At 43.8% G+C, this 21,682-nt stretch overlaps 1 protein-coding gene across 4 annotated transcripts in view; it reads right to left on the bottom strand.

The window, feature by feature from the left end:
- Window positions 1-21,682, bottom strand: part of stab1 (stabilin 1) — a 191,478-nt gene that overhangs the window by 44,081 nt on the left and 125,715 nt on the right. For 3 of the 4 annotated variants that reach the window (XM_026167240.2, XM_080301182.1, XM_080301181.1), the window contains 4 exons: window positions 9,080-9,224; window positions 7,494-7,627; window positions 5,771-5,936; window positions 5,270-5,376 (listed from right to left, as the gene is read on the bottom strand). In XM_026167240.2, coding sequence (XP_026023025.2) covers window positions 5,270-5,376; window positions 5,771-5,936; window positions 7,494-7,627; window positions 9,080-9,224 — 552 coding nt within the window. Of the gene's footprint in view, window positions 1-4,908; window positions 5,087-5,269; window positions 5,377-5,770; window positions 5,937-7,493; window positions 7,628-9,079; window positions 9,225-21,682 lie in introns of those variants that run through there. The other variant, XM_080301180.1, reaches the window with a different exon arrangement.

Genomic DNA, 21,682 nt, shown 5'->3' with positions numbered 1-21,682 from the left:
GGCCCCTCTGGCCATCACCAGTAGGCAGTAGGGTAAAGTGTCTTGCCCAAGGACACAATGACCAGGACAGAGAGAGCTGTCCTGGTCGTTGTCCTTCTTTTGGCGGATCATCTGCCTCCATCTCACCCTATCTCTAGTATCCTCACCACCAACCACATCCTCCTCCACATCTTGTCCACGAGAATGGACAAGACTGTTTCTAATCTTGTCCATTCTCGTCACTCTGAATGAAAATCTTAGCACCTTAGCATCTTCAGCTCTGCCTCCAGACAGGGGGTCCTGGACCTCTTGTCGTTTTGTCAGTGCTGTGATGTATGTTTGTCTCCAGACCATACATCACAGCAGATCGCACTACCATCTTGCAGGCCTTCCCATTCTGTCACAAATCACTCCTGACACTCGTCTCCACAATGCCTCTCTTATACACTGTTTTAGATGGTCAACCTTGTGTTTAAACTGATCTACCTTCAACTCCTTGCAGCTTCACTGCTACCCCTGTCTCCCACTAATTCACACACATGTATTCTGTCTTCCTTCTACTGACTGATTCCTCTCCCTCCACCGCTCCAGGGTTTCTACCTGCTCCCTACTCTGACTACAGATCACAGTGTCGTCTGCAAACATTATAGTCCCAGGAGACTCCTGCCTGACTTCATCTGTCATATTGTCCATTACGGCTCTCAGAGCTGATCCCCCATGTAATCCCACCACCACCTTGACCCCATTTCACCCTACTGCACACCTCACCACCGTCTCTCTTTCCTCATATATATTTGTTTTTAAACATATAAAACAAAAATTGGTAAAATGTAACCAGTCATATTCTATGAACTCTTAAAAAGTATAAGCAGATAACTGCATAAATTATACGTCATAAAAGTGACATGCTCAGAGTTAACTAGTTTACAAATAGTGTAGTGAACTCTGAAAAATAGTAGGTTTTCCTGGGGTGAATCATTCAGAAATCTCTGGGGCTAACTCCATTTACCTAATGTTTTATAGTTCCAACTGAAAAGTTTGTTTTTTTTAAATGAATCAAAAGGCTTAGCTGTGGTTCTGTACAGCAGAATAGGAGGCAGAGTTTTCAGCTATTAGGCTTGCCTGCTTTAAGATTAGGCTTAAAACTTTCCTTTCTGATGAAGCTTATAGTTAGGACTGGATCATGTGACCCTTAATTGGCTGCTCCCTCCTGAACTTGGTTCTGCTGGAGGCCTCTTCCTGTTAAACGTTCGTTCCCACTATTGCCAAGCACTGCTTTCAAAGGGTTTGTGTGATTATTGTATTTTTTCTTTAACCTCCTAAGACCCGAACTCTTCCACAGCATGCATTTTTTATTTCTCTTTGATATTTGGGCTGATTGGGACCTGATGAATGTAAAAACAAAGAATTGCCAGATTTTTTTTTTTTTACTTAATTTTGTTTCTAAGTAAAATGAGAACCACGTATGAGGATATTCGTTTAAAATTTTGATAGAACAGTAGCAGTATAATGTCCTTGTAAGTGGATATCAGGTGCTTGTAGAGCAAAATTGAGTATTTTGGTCTAAATAACCCAAAATGTGATGTCCACATATGTGGACGCCAGGTCCTATGACTGGATCTTTACCTTACAGTATAAAGCTGTTGTTGTGAACTGCTGCTATATAAATAAAGTTGAATTGAACTGAATCTTGGTATTATTGAGACTTGAAAACGAATCTAATACAACATTGCTATGGAAATGGGCATGAAAGTTACATTCATTAGCCCCTGGAGGCTCTTGATCCTTTGTGTTATAAATGTTCTGCCAGAAGACGCCACATTCCCACTTGTGTTTTAAACAGAAAAAGACGAATTCCTTGTTGATGAAAAGGTTAAAGGGCGCATGGGGCTGAAGAGATGACAAGACTTGAAACTGACAGGAAGCCAGAAGAGTAGAAAAGGCCATGGTCAGGTTTTGTGTTGTCAGCAGAAACCAGCTTTAAGCAAAATAGAATAAATATATATATAAAAACTTTATAAATATGTCCTAAGCTTTAACTTTTGACAGTTTCTCTGTAATTACAAGACCGGAGGAGATCTGTAGCTTTGTGGAGCGCCACATTCCTGAACTGAATCCTCCTACATCTTTTTTTGAGGTAGATCAGTGGACACTGAGCCTCTGTGTTGTTCAGCTGGAAGCAGCTGCCTTCTCTTCTCATTAACTGGACTTCTTCCAGAGCTCATTATCTTCAGCAGGTGACACATCTGTTTTCTTAAAATCTCACAGTCCTTTAGAAAACTACGAAATGTTTTTTATTTGACTCGTTAGGAAAATATTCACAACGGTAAGTTTAAGTGAAAGAATTTATGATGAACAATGAACAAGAATTTAATGTGTGTTTATTTTTATTTTGAAAGGTGCCTGGATCTTATCCAGGTGAGTTTCAGCATGAAGTAATTTCCTCTTTGTCCATAGACAAAGAGACATCTCAGAACATTAAAATGATACAGATTTCCTTATATTATAATCACAAATAGTTAAATGAGAATATAATCATTAGAATTAAATGTTTCTAATACCTGAGTCCTAACCTCTTACTGTGATGTGTGTGTGTGTGCACTTCTGTGCTGTGATTTTTTTGTGCCAATGAAGAGTGTAAACATTGCAAAGCCCAGATCTTGTCCGAAGGAGAAACAGCCTTTAGTGATTTGTCAGAATAACTAAGCAAATATTCAGAGAATGTCTGACTTTAACATGTATGATTTAATAAAAGAAGTAATGAAATGATGAAATGGATAGTTGTGAGATTGAGCTGATGATAAATCCTGTTGAAGTAAAATAGCATAAACTGAATGAGACATGAAGGAAAATATATTCATGTTTTATGGAGTTCATGATAGATCATGTTAAAGTACAACACAGAAGATAAGAAAATGTGGTTTTAGTGTTGCTTTGAATCATGTATGCACAAGGTCAGAGAGAGAGAGAGAAAGAGAAAAGCAAAATGGGATGAGTTAAAATACAGTGATAAATGTCATAGTTGTATGATATGGTCATCAAAGTGAGGGAGGAGAGAGAGGAGTTGTTCTTCTCTTTGTCTCCTGTGAGATTAGCAGAACAGAAGATCAGATCTAAGATTTCACAGTTGGGAATTTCGGCAGAGACAGCAGAGGGATCAACTGTGGACTCACAAATTGGGTTTATATTTTTAGGCTTTTTCTCTGCTCATTTTTGATGTTTCAGATTATACATTCAAGATGATTTGATGAATATCAGATGAATATCCTGCATTAAAAACGTCTACCTTGTAAAGGTGAAAACCTGTGTATTATTACACATTATTAACATCCCTCAAAGGGTCTTACAAGTGACTCTAGCCTAAAAAATTAACAGATCCTTTGGGACCAAGTTTAGTTACCAAGTACACAGATTAGGGAAGAGCTGCTGATAACAGGTTTGACTGGCAAGCATGCCTTCAGAGGGAGCAGTTAGAGCTGGGAGAGACTCCTCCCTTTTTCCATCTAAGCTCTTGCATATATTGTATAAACTGTACTGGGGGTAGCTGGTTGAAATTCAAAAGATGGGAAAGCAAAAACGAAAGGTTAAAAAATAAGTAAATAAATAAGGACAAAATGTTACCTGACAATTAAATGTATTTGATTTAATCCAGTAAAACCTAAACCATGAAAAAATTGCCAGAATTTTTTTTTCTTTTGACTGGAAAACTGTGTTCATTGAACTTTCTGACAATTGAAACAATTTATCAATTTTAAAGTTTATCTTAAACAAAGACATATAGTAACGTTAATGTTAAAGCAATAACACTTCTGAGGTGCCAAAAACACTTAGTGTTACAGGGTTAAAGTTAGAGTTTCTAAACTTAGTGTTTAAAATATGAAAATGTTAGATTTGGGTCCCTCTCCCTCATCAGAGAAACACAGCTGAAGTTTTTTCCTTCTGTGACACAAAACACACAATTTTCAACCAACTTTAATTTTTCATAACTGAGCTGAACATATTTCCTCTCACATGGCTTTTTTTTATGTGTTTAAACTGAGCCTTGACTTATTAGCTGTTCCCTTTGATGTCTATAGATCTATTAAAGCTCTATAGATATCATTAAATGATGAATTCAGATTAGTTTTTATTGACCCTGAAATCCTTTAAAAATAGAAATGAAAAAGATTTAATCATGCCGGCAACGCAGCTTGAGACAGTTGACTGGTGACTCACTTTGGTCTCTTTGAAATGTGCTGAAAGTTTTTTTCTGTCTTCATTACTGAATGACAGTGGGCACTGAGTTGTCACAGAAACTCTGCTTTCCAGCGATGGCTGCCAGGTCTGAAGCAGCGGCCCGTGTGTTTTTCAGCTGCAGACTGATCGAGTAGCACGCTGTTAGTGGAGTCATTTTAGCAGGGCCACTCCTGGGGCTCTGATTAGAGGCACTTCGGCTCGTTCTGTACCTCCTGATTACTCCTGCTGCCGTGCCTCCACTGATTTTAGTTTAGGCGCCATCTTCCTGTGTCGTTTTCCATCTTTGTGAAGACTCACAATCAATGTTTGCAGTTACTCTGGCTGCTCTTTTCCACGTGGAGCCCCAATAGTATTGGGCCAATACAGACAGCAGCAGCTTACAACTACAAAACTGAGCCAGTTTCAATGATAGATTTTGAGACCCTGATTGTTAAAAAGGTGCTAACGCACAATTAACAGTGGCTACATTAACATTTTAGGTGCTTATATTTGTCATAAAGAGGAGGGAAATCATAACAAAAGCTTTAAGACCCTAAAAAATTTGATCTATGGAGCTCCTTTTTGGGCGATAAACATCAGCTAAGGTGACATTAGTCAACAGAAAATAGTGTTTTTATTCATGATTCTGGTTTGTGAGTCTAGCTAGCTGGTTAATAGTTTACTAGAAACTTTTAACAGATGCTGTGAGCTGGGCATCATGGTTAAGTACTGAATAAATACTTTCAATATTGCTTCAATAATGCAGTATTACTCTCAGTATGAATTTTTGTTAGCAAATTATAAGCCATGTCTTTCCTTCATTTTTCTTTAACATGTAGAGACCTCCAGAAGAAGCAGGCTCAGGGAGGGACAGGCATCTAATGGGTAGCAGCTGTGGGACGGATGGAGCAAAGAGGAGAGAAGAGGAATAGAGAGAGACTCCAACAGCCTGAACAGACAGCTAAAGCTATAACTAAGAGAAGCGTCTGGGTCAGTGATCCAACTTTATCAGACGTTTTGAAGCCTAATCTTCAAACCAGAGAGAGCGTTCGTCTCCTCAACCCAAAACACTCACCTTGTAAAAGATGGAGATGTTGCTGTACGTTGCAAGGACGCTGGTCAGGACGCCGTTACAGAAATCTCCATTTCCAACGTAATCAGGAGGGCACGCACATGAGACATCTGCACACACAAAAATCGTTTTTTACAAACTGTGAGCTGAACATTCAATCAGCTCAGTATGTTCACCTTGAGTTAAGCATGTACATGAGCCAATGCTGTGACTCAAGGTTAACACACTCCAGCCTAGGACTCAGAATGACTGTTTTCCGCGGTTGTGCTTTATGCTTTTTACCTCATTATTCGCTGTTTTATGAATCATTGAAGATAGCATGGCTCACAGAGCAACAGCATTAAAGTCCAATGCAAAGTAAACAACACATTAAAGTGGGAGTACAGATCAGGGAGGACCTGCTTCTGTCCACACACACACACACACACACACACACACACACACACACACACACACACACACACACACACACACACACACACACACACACACACACAGATTCACCTCTGAGCCTGTAGCAGTAGGCGTCATACTTGCTGCTCTGGTCCATGGGTTCTTTGTACAATACGAGACCCACGTGGTTGTCTCCACACATGACCGAGGGGTAGCGGGTCGGGTATCCCGCCTTCCCCCCGTCCAGCCAGCCAGCCACACACAGATGCATCCCGAGCTGTCAGGGCCAGGGAAAAAAGTCTTGAGATAAAGCTTGATTTACATTTCTGCCTTGAACTAAAACTAAACTAAAATCTCCTGAAGTGACTGGTAATATCTTAAATATCACAAGAAAACTGAAAACTCACATCCTGCGTGTGTTTTTAAGCTTGTGATTAATCTAACGTTCCTCCTGCTGTCTGGGAATCAGTTAAAGGGCACCTTGGCTTGTGGGGTAAAAATCCAGAAAGTTCCCTCCTCCACTTTACCATGATGGAAACTGTCATGAGGTCGAGTGAAAGTGTGAAGGAGGACTTGGACTTGTTGCTGGCATGAGTGTGCTGCGTTAAAACTACAACATCCTGAAGGTGAACTACAAAAGGCACATCTTAACACCCCATGTGTCCTGACCATGTTATTTCACACAAATGGTAAAAAAAAAAAGTATCTTTTCAAAGCTGAAATTAGAAAGAAAAAGGCAAAGGCAGCTTATTAAATGAAATGATACGATGTCACTGTCAGGAAATGTGGGAGTAAAGATCCAAATGCAGAAGTCCAAGACTCCAGCTTAGCAATATTCAGAACAGCAGTTAATAATACCACAAAACCCACAGACAGTCACTCTGGCTTTAGCTGACATGTCAAATTGTCAGCTCGTATTTTCTCTTCCTGCTAGAGAGATGATCATTGTAACTCCAGCGTTTGTTAATGTTTTCTGTGACTGATGCCAAGTTATTAATAATCCTAAAGGCTGGAAACACAGCAATGCTTACAATCAACACACAACTAATGCAAGGTTGAAGTATACTGAACCTTTAATTCAGTTTTATCTTTATTTATTCTTAACATTTAAATAAATCACACAAAGCAGCAACTTCATAAGTTGCATAAAGTCCCACAAAGGTACAAAGTTTCTTTTTCCTAGTGTGTCACTTTGAACTGTGCAGCATCATTATCTTCTTCCCGTTTGAACCATCTTTTCTGAATATCTGAAGAATTCAACAACTACCATTATGGCAGATACTTCCTGGTCACTTCACTCAGTTAGGGGCCTTTTAAAATAAAACAGATTATCTGACCACAGCCATGGACAACATTTGCCATCTGATAACGTCTCACAGTTACCATGCACTGCTCACAGTTCAGGTTCTAATACAGCTGAAGTGAAGAAGCTTTTCTATTGGCCGTGCAGGTGATTTTTAGTGTGTCATTTAGTGTTAAAAAACTGTAGTACCTGCAGAGCTCCTGAAAAATGTGGCATGCTACTCAATGAGTTTGAGAGCGCCGAAAAGGACGTGACATTTTTGTTTTCAAGTACTCTTTCACTAACAAAGGTTTGAGTTGGCTGCTTTGCTGCTTTTCTTGAAAACTGTTGAATGCTTCCCCGTCAGCCTAACTGACCGTGAAGGGGGTGTGTCTTTATAATGAAGACAGAATCTGTAGAAAAACCCTGCTGGTGCAGGTTCACAAACTTTTATTTCATTTTCCTTTTTTCTCATAGGTATACCACATATTTGACTCAGGTGCATCGACCTGTTGATATCTTTATGTAAACCCTTTCAGTAGGTAGGTTTACCTGCTGTGCGTCTCCCATCTGTTTAATGGTAGCCAATGTGGCGCCCTCAGCCTTGCACTCGGCGTCGGCCTGACTGAAGTTCATCTGGTACCTCCCCTTTGGAGAGCGCAGGTGGAAGACTCCGGCTCTGTTTTCTGAAGCACGACAATCACGTTAACTTCCCTCAGATTTCTGCACCATTCTGTACAACAAATATGAACTCTACGAGTGAAAAACACGATTTGATCCGATGCTGAACAAATCCAAGAGACATTCAACCCCAGATTCAGTAGAAACATCTGCTTTTCTTTTAATATGATGTAATTACTTGGTGTTTAAGTTCTGATGAGTAAAGCACGAATCAATTAAATGTTACATAACCTCGGGGACTATTTTTTTTTCTACAAAAAACTTGTTTATGTTCCTGTGACAAGAAGTTCAAATGACAGAAATAGCTCATCAACACCTTTACTGCCACTGTGCAAACAGAGTAAAATCTCACCTCACAAGCTTAAACAAATGGTGTCCAGTGTGTGTATTATCTTTTTGGAATGCTTAGTCTTTTTCACAAAGTGAACGATACAACAGCTCTAACAACTTCAGCTCCTTGTACCAACAATGATTTCTGCTGTTTCATGACCTGCAGTGCTTTTTTGCTGGCTTTCGTGCAGTTACGGGTGCTTGTGATTGATTTTTTTTGTTCGTGGGAACTGTGACATGAACATAGCCTTGTAACAACTTACAGAGAATGACTACAATGCCGCCATGTTCTGAGTGCCTGATTAGGAGCTGTGTGACGAGCCGAACCAACATTAAAATGTATTGTACTCCAGCAGGTTTGACGTCATTTTTAGTATGAACTGTGTTTCACAAGCATGGCAATGGCTATCATTCTGAACTCAGAGCAGCAAGATTTCAAGGTCAGCAACATCCCCCTCATCTGGACTGTAATGTTTTCTTTTGTTTTTTAAATTTGCAATCTATGGATGTGGACAGTGGGGGGAAAAATGGATTTTTCAAGGTTTGAGGATTTTTGTTTAAAAAAATAGGTCATGATTTCTGGAAAGAGACATGAGGGCAGATTTCTCTACAGCTTATTTCACTACAGACCTGAAAAAATGCATACATTTGATTTTTGGAAGAAAATCCTTTTCTCTGGTTGGGTGGCAGGTGCTTATATCCCACAAACTTCATTAAAAGGGTAACTCTGAACAGATCATTTATGGTGAATTCCTAATTATCTGTATACCCTGATTAATGAAGATCAGGTTGGAAGTAATAACAGCCTTTGAGCCTTTAATGAGCTCCATGTTTAACAAGCCTTAACGAGCTCCAAATCCTAATGAGCTCAACTCAGAGCTGACATTTGTTTACCAGCCCCAGAAAAACAAATAAATAAACAAATGGAAGTCCTTTATAATAAACAATGCTAGCCATAATGTCACCATGGAAACATAGATGCTACAAAGGTCATCTGCTTTAGAATCAGTCTGATTACCATGGAAACTGCAATAGAGTAGGACTGGGAGCCAACATGGCTCCCACTCAGCAGATGTGACACGTGGCTACACTGCAGTTCATGGCTTCACTGCATTCACATGTCTTACCGTGGTAATGCAGGTCCTTGCAGATCGCCACAGGGTCACAGCCTCCATTGTCTTCCAAGCAGCGGTCAACAGGGGGCACCATCTTCTCCAAACACTGGACTCCATTACCTACATACCCCGGCAAGCACTCGCACTCCCGTTCATTCTAGAAGAACCAGATTAGAGTGATCAGCTTACAGGAGGATGTCATGTTATGTTCATATTCAGGGATATTTTTAGAGGGAGACACGTAACTCAAAAAACCATTAATAACAGTAATGGCAAAGATGCTGCTTGTCCCGCCCCAGCTCCAAAAAACCAGTCAGCAGCTTGGGAACAACTGGGAAACCAAACATGATTTTGTGCAACAGTTTCGAACTATGTGTTGGTGAGCTTATAGTTCTACTCATGATTATATAATAAAGATGAAGACTGTGTATTCTTTAATTTACTGTATCCATAATGTGAAATAGCATGGGATTGGATTGTGCAGTCACTTTGGATTTAACCTTGAGCAAAGCTATAAAGTTGTGTAATTTTGTGTATGTGCAGTAAAATAATAACATTTGAGGCTTTGAGGTGAGATGCATTTCTGTAACTGCTTTTGGGGAAATTTATTTAAATCATATTTGTACTTTATTCAGAGACACATAATCAAACACTTATCAAATCCCATAACCATTAATTTTTATAACACTTTTATCTGACAGAGTCCCAGGTACCACCCAGAAGCTGCTGAATATGCACTTAAAATGACTTTGATTTCAGTGTTCCATGTTTTAAAATCCGATAGCATCTCTTGACTGAAAAATGAATTCATGCATCCATGTTTTTATCCAAGCTGGACAACATTGGGGCATGCTCCTAATGAGGAAATGGATGGTGTGCTGGGGTATCTCCTCCTCTGGACCAGGGCATCACTGAGCTCCTGAAGAGTGTGAGGTGTGGGATGGATTTAACAAATTTTCCCAGGTGTTGTACTGGATTAGTTGTGCTATTTAGGTCAGGTGAGCTTGGGGGGCAATTAATGGTATCAATTTCTTCATCCTCCATGAACTGCCTGTATACTCCTGCCACATGAGGCCAGGCATTGTTGTGTACCTAAGGAGCCCAGGAATCACTCCACCATCGTAGGGTCTGACAATGAGTCCAAGGATTGCATCTCAATATCTAATGGCAGTCAGGGTGCTGTTGCCTGGCTTTCATAGGTCTATGCCTCTCTATTACTGACCCACCACCAAACCAGTCATGGTAGCAAACAAGATGGATGAGCTAACAGTGATAGCTTGGAGTCAAAGGGAACCTCAGGTGTTAAACTTAATTGAATCATGGATGCACCAGGATATTCCCGATGAGAACACATCTGTGGAAGGGTTCCACACCGTTCAGGCCGACAGACAGAGGTAAGCAGAAAGGAGGGGGTTTGCCTTTTTTTTTTAAACAACCGGTGGTGTACTTGCTTACCTACAATCAAAGAGTGGATTTATTGCCCAGACACTGAACTTTATGCTGTTGAACTCAGGTCATATTATTTGCCCAGGGAATCTATCCATGTGAGCTTGTTGGCAGTCCATGTTCCTCCCCCTGCTAACCCCACAGCTCCATGTGCCTTCATTGCTATCTCGGGTGACTTCAACATGTCACCTTAGACGCTACATTGTCAACTTTCACACAGTATGTGGTCTGTCCCACCTGAGGGGAGAGAATTTTAGACCTACGGTTTATAATCAAGCACACATAAGCCCGTTTCATTAGTAGCTTCTCAGATCGACTCTGTATGGTTCACCACGGTTTTCATGATTTTCCATTAGGTCATAGTACCTGGTAAGTGTTGGAATTGATATTTTTTATATTGTCATTTGTGCTTAGGAACATATAATCATTTGTATGCTGATAAAAAGGATATCCTTATTTGGTCTGATAAGATTCTGTGTGCACTTGTGTACCATGAGATGAGAGGAAGCAGCCTCGGCGTTATAATTTCCATTATAGCTTTAGGAACTAGATTGTTGTGTTTCTTAAAAGTGCAAAACTTCACACTTTTAAATGTTCGTCTGAGACATGACCTATTGCAAGTTCCTGTTCTTATCATTTAGCAAGACACTTAGTTCTGCTTTTCTGCATGCCTCATACACACAGTTTTAGTTCATTGAAAGGTTGTATGTCTATGTATAGTATAGCTGTAAACACACACCCACAGAATACAGGGAGTGCAGAATTATTAGGCAAGTTGTATTTTTGAGGAATAATTTTATTATTGAACAACAACCATGTTCTCAATGAACCCAAAAAACTCATTAATATCAAAGCTGAATGTTTTTGGAAGTAGTTTTTAGTTTGTTTTTAGTTTTAGCTATTTTAGGGGGATATCTGTGTGTGCAGGTGACTATTACTGTGCATAATTATTAGGCAACTTAACAAAAAACAAATATATACCCATTTCAATTATTTATTTTTACCAGTGAAACCAATATAACATCTCCACATTCACAAATATACATTTCTGACATTCAAAAACAAAACAAAAACAAATCAGCGACCAATATAGCCACCTTTCTTTGCAAGGACACTCAAAAGCCTGCCATCCATGGATTCTGTCAGTGTTTTGATCTGTTCACCATCAACATTGCGTGCAGCAGCAACCACAGCCTCCCAGACACTGTTCAGAGAGGTGTACTGTTTTCCCTTCTTGTAAATCTCACATTTGATGATGGACCACAGGTTCTCAATGGGGTTCAGATCAGGTGAACAAGGAGGCCATGTCATTAGTTTTTCTTCTTTTATACCCTTTCTTGCCAGCCACGCTGTGGAGTACTTGGACGCGTGTGATGGAGCATTGTCCTGCATGAAAATCATGTTTTTCTTGAAGGATGCAGACTTCTTCCTGTACCACTGCTTGAAGAAGGTGTCTTCCAGAAACTGGCAATAGGACTGGGAGTTGAGCTTGACTCCATCCTCAACCCGAAAAGGCCCCACAAGCTCATCTTTGATGATACCAGCCCAAACCAGTACTCCACCTCCACCTTGCTGGCGTCTGAGTCGGACTGGAGCTCTCTGCCCTTTACCAATCCAGCCACGGGCCCATCCATCTGGCCCATCAAGACTCACTCTCATTTCATCAGTCCATAAAACCTTAGAAAAACCAGTCTTGAGACATTTCTTGGCCCAGTCTTGACGTTTCAGCTTGTGTGTCTTGTTCAGTGGTGGTCGTCTTTCAGCCTTTCTTACCTTGGCCATGTCTCTGAGTATTGCACACCTTGTGCTTTTGGGCACTCCAGTGATGTTGCAGCTCTGAAATATGGCCAAACTGGTGGCAAGTGGCATCTTGGCAGCTGCACGCTTGACTTTTCTCAGTTCATGGGCAGTTATTTTGCGCCTTGGTTTTTCCACACGCTTCTTGCGACCCTGTTGACTATTTTGAATGAAACGCTTGATTGTTCGATGATCACGCTTCAGAAGCTTTGCAATTTTGAGACTGCTGCATCCCTCTGCAAGATATCTCACTTTTTTTGACTTTTCTGGGCCTGTCAAGTCCTTCTTTTGACCCATTTTGCCAAAGGAAAGGACGTTGCCTAATAATTATGCACACCTGATATAGGGTGTTGATGTCATTAGACCACACCCCTTCTCATTACAGAGATGAACATCACCTAATATGCTTAATTGGTAGTAGGCTTTCGAGCCTATACAGCTTGGAGTAAGACAACATGCATGAAGAGGATGATGTGGACAAAATACCCATTTGCCTAATAATTCTGCACTCCCTGTACAGACACTGATGTTGTTCAGATATGCCTGCTTAAGAATGTCACATGTATTTGTAATTGCATATTCATGAATGATTGCTTGCTGACAATAAAAAGGGCTGTAGTGAAGGAATCAGTTGAAGTTGGCTAAAGGACAGGTGAAGGGAGCATTACTTGGCCTTGACTGACTTCCCTTGCAAGCCAAAAAGACAAAAGACAAAAGAGTCTTGATTTGTTGTGCAGTTTGGGCTTGTGTTCCAGTGAGGTTTGTGCCTAGATAAACCCAACAGTAAGATGTACTTTTTTAGTACCTACTTTCTCGAGGTTCCAAGCAATCCGATGTGGCATCGTCAGACTGCATATCACCAATTGGCTGGTCAGTAGTGTCATGCGATGAGCCATGAGAGCGTCTTGTTCACAAAAATTAAAACCGCCATTTTTGAAACATGTCAATGACGGAAATGGCTACAAAAATAATGCCATGGTGCTCAAGTCTGGTGAAAAGCCACAGTCCGAGCAGCAGGTATATTCTTGTCCAGACACCCACCTTTTTTGTAACGTTCATGTTAATTACTTCACGGGACACTTGGACACACTGCTATGACAACAACCATGCAGGCTAGGTAGTACTGGATTTGAATGGAAAACCAGTTGATCCGAGTCGAGTTGTAGCGAGTTGATCTGAGTAGGTATTCATGGAAAAAGGGCTATCCAGTTCCTCCTCCCTCCCCCGATTGGGTAGGTCAGATCATAACCTGATTCATGTTTTGAGATTCACAGACTGGGAGACACTGTGAGCCTCGTGGTCAGGACATCAATGGGCTTACTGAGTGTATCACTGACTACATAACCTTCTGCACCAACTCCATTGTCTCAGCTAAGACTATCCATTGTACAAACTGAACATTCCATCCATTCTCATGGGTAACGTAAGATCTTTACCCAACAAGATGGAAGCGCTAATGGCGCTAACCAGACTGCAGTGGGAGTACCAGGAGAGCAGCCTCCTGCTGTTCACTGAGACATGGCTCACAGACCACACACTGGACCCCGTCGTAACTCTGGATGGCTTACAACTGGTTAGAGCGGAGTGGAGCGCAGTGGAGAGTGGTAAGAGGGGAGGTGGGGGACTAGCAATGAAGATCAATGAGAGATGATGTAACCCGGGACACATCACTGTGAAGGAACAGCGCTGTACCAAAGAATCAGAATACTTTATTGATCCCTAGGGGAAATTATTTCCTGTTAGCGGTTAGCGTTCGGCCATACCACCTGGCCAGGGATTTTTCACGTTATTGTGCTGACTGTTTACATTCCGCACTCGGCCAACGCTATGGCAACCTGTGAGTACATTCACTCCACGGTCTCTCAGCTACAGATAATAATGATAATAATAATGGATTGGATTTATATAGCGCTTTTCAAGGCACCCAAAGCGTTTTACAATGCCACTACTCATTCACTCTCGCATTCACACACTGGTGGTGGTGGAGGCAAGCTACGGTTGTAGCCACAGCTGCCCTGGGACAGACTGACAGAAGTGAGGCTGCCATATCGCGCCATCGGCCCCTCTGGCCAACACCAGTAGGCGGTAGGGTAAAGTGTCTTGCCCAAGGACACAGGACAGAGAGGCCGGGGATTGAACCGGCGACCTTCCGGTTACAGATACGCTTCCCAACCCCCTGAGCCACGGTCACCCCACAACCGTGGGATGGCACATCTGCAATCCCTCATTATTATCTCTGGAGACTTCGATCACGCCTCACTATCTGCCACTCTCCCTAACTTGTCGCAGTATGTTGCCTGCCATAGAAGGGACAGAAAAACCCTGAACCATGTTTGCCAACACAAAGCAGGCTTACAGCACATCACCCACAGCACATCACCCTTCCCCCCGCTTAGCCACACACACCACAACCTGGTCATTCTTCAACCCATTTACACTCCCATGGTGAAGAGGAAACTCCCAACGAAGAAGGTGATAAGGGTGTGATCCAAGGAATGCAGTGAGATGCTGAGAGACTGTTTTGAATGCACAGACTGGCAGAACTCTGCAAGCCTCACGATGAGGACATTGATGGCCTCAACCACTGCATCACCAACTACATCAACTTCTGTTTTGACAACACTGTGCCTAGCAAGAAGGTACAGTGTTTCTCAAACAATAAACCGGTGACCCCACAACTGAAGGCCCTGTGAACGAGAAGAAGAGGGCTTTCAATCATGGAGACAAGGACACGAGGATCCTTTTGTACTCTCCAAGAGAGACTTCAAGGACAATGGAGGAGCCACAGTGTCTGCTGACCGGGGGTGGGCCAATGAATTGAATCTGTTTTTCAACAGATTTGGCTCTTGACCTTATCACCTCTCCCACCCCCCAGGTTCCATCAACCCCCCTCCAAATGCTGTCCTGCCCCTCTCCTGGTGGAATGTCATTGTTACCTGAGCTCTCCTCACACCACCACCCTGCTTCACCCCCATCCACACATCTACCCACAACAGAGCCAGCCTGGACCCCCTGCAGTTAGCTTACTGGTCTGGAATCGGGTTGGATAATGCTGTCAGTAGCACTGATCCCTCTCTTACCTAGAGCAGGCAGGGAGCATTGTGAGGATGATGTTTTTTGACTTCTCCAGTGCTTTCAACACCATCCAGCCTGCACTACTGAGACGGAAGCTGGAGGAAGCCGGAGTGGGCAAACAGCTGACTGCATGGACCATCGACTACCTAACCAACAGACCACAGCCATCATTGGATGCATATCAGATGAAAACAATCAGGAATATAGAGGGGTCATCAGTGACTTTGTCAGCTGGTGAGACCAACGCTCTCCAAATCAACGCTATCAAGACGCATCAGATGGTCATAGACTTCAGGAAGAAGTCACCTCCTATAACACTGGTGAACATCTAGGAAGAAGACATTGAGACAGTGAACTCATACTCGGTCTCAGGTGTATACATTGCTACAAAACAGCACAAAAGAAGGAGGATTTAGTGTTTGTGTTATTACGAAACAAGAAGAGTTCCCAGATGGTACAGTGGACACATGTGTGACTCCTGTGATTAAAGCATCTTTCTTTCAGCTTAACGAGTGAACCGTCAGCTCGTTCAAACACGTTAAAGTCTGTTTGGCTCGACACCACCGAACAGAGGCAGCAATATAACATAGCTAACATTAACAGTGCAGTGAATCCTGCTTGTGCCGTGATATTCAGGACTGCAAACTGAGCAGCATCACTGACTTTCAGCTGGTTGTGTTTGTGGATATATGATCAGTGTTGGTCAAGTTACTTGAAAAAAGTAATCAGTAACTAATTACTGATTACTTCCCCCAAAAAGTAATTTAGTATTTAGTATTTAGTATTTATTTATTTATTGTCATTGTCAAGAACAATGAAATTGCGTTTGGGGCTTCCATACAACCCAAAAAAAAGAAGAAAATAATAAATACCCCTTAAAACCCAAGTGTACATATTTAACCCAGTGTGACTCCAATGCAATAAGACAATCCTTAGCAATAATGTTCGTAGAAATTCAGACAAAGACCTGAGAAACATGACAAAATACAACAATGCAACCCATTCAATATTATTGTACTGTGAGATATATCAGATATGATAGTTATCTATTTAAGAAAGAGGGGGGGGGGGGGGGCAGGAGGGGGAAGAGAATAAAGATATGATGCACCAATGCAGACCAGTTCATTGCTATTAAGAAGTTGGATATGGTTATTGTCCGTGAGAGGGGGGCAGAGAGTTCAGGAGCCTCACAGCCTGTGGATACAGGCTGTTGGCCAGTCTGGATGTTCTGGCCTGTATAGACCTGTACCTTCTCCCTGAGGGCAGCAGATGGAAAAGGTGGCGCGCAGGGTGATGTTGGTCCCGCAGGATACTGTGCACCCTCCTCAGACAGCGAGTGGGGAAGATATTACTGATCTCTGGCAGACTTGTTCCAATAATTCTGCCAGCTTCTTTCACCACCCGCTGGAGTGCTTGCTGATCGGCCTTGGTGCAGCTGGGGAACCACACTAGAAATCCATACGTCAGAACGCTGCTGATGGCACAGTTGTAGAAGTTCAACATCAGAGATCTGGGAATGTGTGCGCTCCGCAGTCTCCTCAGGTAGTAGAGGCGCTGTTGGGCCTTCCGTACAACTGAGGTGATATGGTTGCCCCAGGACAGGTCCTCGGTCACAGTTACCCCCAAGAATTTAAAACTGCTCACCCTCTCCACCGCCTCACTGCCAATGAAGAGAGGCAGATGGTTGTTATGGCCCCTCTTCCGGAAATCTACAATGATCTCCTTGGTCTTTTTGGTGTTTAAGACCAAGTTATTGTCGTGGCACCATGACTCTAGTTGTTGCACCTCTGTCCTATAGTTTGTCTCATCATTGTTGGATATAAGTCCGAGCACTGTAGTGTCATCTGCAAACTTAACAATGAGATTGGACGCGCAGGAGGAAATACAGTCATGGGTGAAGAGAGTGTATAGCAGAGGGCTCAGAACACACCCCTGAGGGGCACCGGTGTTGACCACAAGGGTGGAAGAGGTGTTCTTACCCACTCTGACACTCTGTCTACGGTTAGTGAGGAAGTCCACAATCCAGTTGCACAGAGAGGAGTTAAGTCCCAGTTGGTGGAGTTTGGGACGGAGTTTGTATGGCCGGATGGTATTAAAAGCCGAGCTGTAGTCTACAAAGAGGAGCCGTGCATAGGTGTTCCTGTGTTCCAAGTGCTTCAGTAATGTGTGCAGCACTGTGGCGATCGCATCCTCGGTTGACCGGTTCTCCCTGTATGCAAACTGGTGCGAGTCCAGGGATGGTGGAAAAGCAGCTCTGATGTGTTTAATGACCAGTCTCTCCAGGCATTTGGCGGGAATGGGGGTGAGTGCCACAGGTCTGAAATCGTTCAGACATGTGACATTTGACTGTTTTGGGATGGGAACGATGGTTGCTGCTTTGAAACAGGATGGTACCAGTGAACAGGACAACGAGGTGTTATATATAGAGGTGAAGACGTCCGCCAGGTCCGCAGCACAGTCTTTTAGCACCCGGCCCAGCACTCCATCCGGCCCGGCCGCCTTCCTGGTGTTAATGCTCCGGAACACACGCCTCAGCTCATGAGTGCTCAGGACCGGAGCAGGGTCGGTTGAGGGGAGAGGGGACAGGACAGGGTCGGTGTTCTCCCTGTCAAAACGGGCATAAAAGAGATTTAGATCCTCAGCCAGAGTAGAACTGTCGGCTGAGGGTGATGGTGTTCTTCTTTTGTAGTCCGTGATAGCCCTGATGCCCTCCCAGACCTGCCTTGGGTTTGTGTTGTTCTCAAACCTGGCCTCGATACGCCTCCTGTGCTGCTGCTTGGCAGTCTTGATGCCTCTTCTCAGGTTGGCCCTGGCAGCACTGTATGCCTCCTGGTCCCCGGATTTGAAAGCGTTGTTCCTTGTTCGAATAAGTTGTTGAACTCCATGTGTCATCCAGGGTGGATTATTAGGGAACACACGGAATCGTTTCCAAGTTGTTACATTGTCCACACAGAAACAGATGTAGTCCAAGACAGTGGAGGTGTAACTGTCCAATGCGACACGATTGTCAGTGTCCTGCACCTTGAATACATCCCTGTCTCTGCAGTGGAAACAGTCCTGAAGCATCGGAATAGCGTCCTGCGGCCATGTTCTCACGGTTTTGGTTGTAATCCCAGTGCTCTTGATCTTTTGTGTGTATATTGGGTGTAGCAGAAGGGAGAGATGGTCTGACAGACCCAGGTGGGGATAAGCCTGGGCTCTGTACGCATTCGCCATGTTGGCGTACACCTGGTCCAACGTTCTATCTCCTCTGGTAGCACACTTCACATTACGGTGGAAATTGTGAAGTACAGATTTCAGGTCCGCGTGGTTAAAATCCCCAGCCGCAATAAAGACACTGTCCGGGTGTGCTACCAGGCTGTTATTGATGCTGCTGCTCAATTGTGCTAACGCTAGCTTAGCATTAGCATCTGGTGGAATGTAAACAGCGCAGATGTAAACGGCAGAAAATTCCCGAGGGAGATAGAATGGACGGCACTTTAACACCAACAGTTCTACCTCTGTACTGCACAGTTTTTCCGTTACCGTGACGTTCGTGCACCAAAGGTTGTTAATATAGATGCACAGCCCCCCGCCAGTCTTCTTACCCGAGTCCGCAGACCTGTCGGCTCGATAGGCGGTGCGGCCTGCTAGATCGATAGCCGCATCGGGAATGGCGCTGTCCAGCCAGGTTTCAGTGAAAATCATGCACGAACAGTTATTAAAAGTCCGTCGAGTGGCGATCTGCAGTCGTATTTCATCCAGTTTGTAACGGATTGAACGGGCGTTGGAGAGGAATATGATCGGGAGTGGTGGTTTAAACGGACTAGTCTTTAGCCGTGCCCACAGGCCTCCCCGCTTGCCTCTCTTCTGCCTCCGCTCGCAACGTCTCCTCCTGCGGCTTGCTGTTGCGGGTAGCCCCGGGGGTTGCTTAACAATCTCCGGGGGGATGAGATACTCGGATGTTAGTTGAAGATCTCCACGGCTTAGTTGTAGTAGATCATCTCTGTTGTATTGAAGTAACCCCAGACTGTGTGAAATAATACACAGTACCACCAAAAGTGCAAAAGTGTAGGAGCTCCGGGCCGCTGCGTCTGTGCGCGCCGCCATCTTAAATCTTTGTAGATTCCTGTTACTTTACTGATTACTTATTTTCAAAAGTAATTAATTACTTAGTTACTTTTTAAAAACACGATTTACAACCTGAAGAGGTGATAAAGCGATAGAACTTTCAGCCCAATTCTACTTTTTCTGCATAATCCATCATACAAAATGTAATCAAATGGAAAAACCTCTTTTTTTAACTTGTTTTATTAGTTTTAATCTTTTAACTTTATGCATCAAGCAAAAAATTTATTATATGCAACATTCTCTGACTGGAAGAGATTTGTTTATTATTTAAACCTATTTTCTGCACATTCCAGCACATAAAATAAAATATTTTTTGTGTTTACACTCAGTCTTTCAAATAGATGCAAGTAAAACACAGCAGAAAATAAATAAAGTCAAAGACTCAGTGGTCCTTTTGCTCTATTTTCACCTGTAAAGCAGGACTGGGTAGGCGGAGGTTTACCCTGGTGCAGGTGTGCTGCGGTCAAATTATCCACACCACCGCCGCGCTATGAAGTCTGGGATATGTTGGGCCATGAAGGCTATGCCGACCCATCCTTAAAATTCAGGGAAATTAAGGACGCATTTGAGGGCCGTATTTCGAGCAGCCTTGGTCGTATCGCTGTGACGTAATCGGCCTTAAAATGCGGCCTTTAAGGCTGCAGACCCCAAATCCGGTCATTGGTACTTCCTGGCTTGTGTAGTTACTAGGTAACAGAAGCTCAACACTGCCCCTAGCGTCCTGGAGCACTTTCCGTTGTGTTTTGGAATTTGCAAGTGTTTTGGGGTTTGCATGTGTTTTGGAGTTTGCAAGTGTTTTGGAGTTTGCATGTGCTTTGTCTCTAGGGGCCACCGTATATAAGCGGGTTAATTGCAGTGTTAGTGGTGCTGCACAGAAATGTTTTTGATGCAGGTAGCTCCATGCCCTCCTGGGTTTTAATTGCACCTTAGAACACACATGCATCAACACTACAATGAGCGGGTGGAGGGAGGTTTGGAGTCTTCTCCCACCCCCATTCTCTGCGGCCTGCTGGAGCGGGAGGGCTAGGTGGAGTTGGCCGTCCGACTGCGGTCTGGAGTGTGGGGCCTCCCTGCTGCTACGGAGTCGGGGTGGTCTGCCTCTCCCCACCGCAGGGAAAAGGGTAACACCACCTGGGTCTGGGTGCAGTTCCCCCCTCCAGGAGCAAGGGTACCTAGACCTGGTTTGTAGAGTACGCTTGGGGAGTGTGATCATGTGTACAGCGTCTCTTTATGTCTGTCTCCACGTTGGTTGAGTGTGGAGTGAGTGCATATGAGAGCATGAGGGGGGGAATGGATGTTTGTGTCTGTGTGTGCCTGTATGTCTGTGTCTATATGTCAGGTTGGGTATCAGACGCCACCTCTCTGGGGACACCTCAGGCCCTCCAAGGTTTGGAGGCCTATCTCCACCTACCACCACTTCCCCTGCCAGTGGCGGACTCCCTCAGGTGTCGGTGCGTTGGTGGTTCTTTGTGTCTGGGGGTGGGCGTCCAGGTACACACCGGCTCACTCCTTGGCGGCCGCTTATCGGGGCCTGGAGCCTGGGGCTCGCTCGGGCCCCTTCGGGGGTGGGGTGCCCCCGGCCTCTCGGCCTGGGGCTCGGTCACTCAGGCACAGCTGGCGGCCGGCGGAGCTCACGGGCGCGTCACTGCAACTCCCCCTGGCTTCTGCTCCGCGGCTGCTGAGTGAACCCTCATCTGGGACTCTCCTCAGCTCTTACTGGAACAGTGGCGCGGCTGCCCCTCTGTTGGTCTTCCATGGTCTCTTGTGTTCTGGGGGCCTCTGGATGTCTGGAGTTTTGATCTCCTCCATACCTGCTTCACACCCTGGAGGACGGGGCTGTGGCCCCCCCACACTCCCTAGCAGATCGTTACATGGAGAAACCTTTGGAATACAAGCGCGCTGATCCACACAGGTATGCACACGGGTGTTCACTGCTCGTAGACCCAAATTACACCTTTCTTGGCTGCTACTTCGAAGCACATCTGTCCTGCGTGCTGCACAACAACATTGAATATTTAGTATTTACTGCTGTTTACACCTAGCTAGATTAATGCGACGGTGTTGTGTTTAGTATGTTGCTTTGTTTTTTTTTTTTGTCTTTTTTTGCTTGTTTTCTATTCTTCTCTCAACAGGTGATCCAGGAGATTTTTATTTTTTTTTCTCCCCCCCTTTCTCACTGTCCCTCTC

This window comes from Astatotilapia calliptera, chromosome 5 (genome assembly GCF_964374335.1).
Source record: "Astatotilapia calliptera chromosome 5, fAstCal68.1, whole genome shotgun sequence".
Lineage (NCBI taxonomy): Eukaryota > Metazoa > Chordata > Actinopteri > Cichliformes > Cichlidae > Astatotilapia > Astatotilapia calliptera.
The sequence above is the reverse complement of the archived record's forward strand: the minus strand, read 5'-3'. Positions and strand labels throughout refer to the sequence as shown.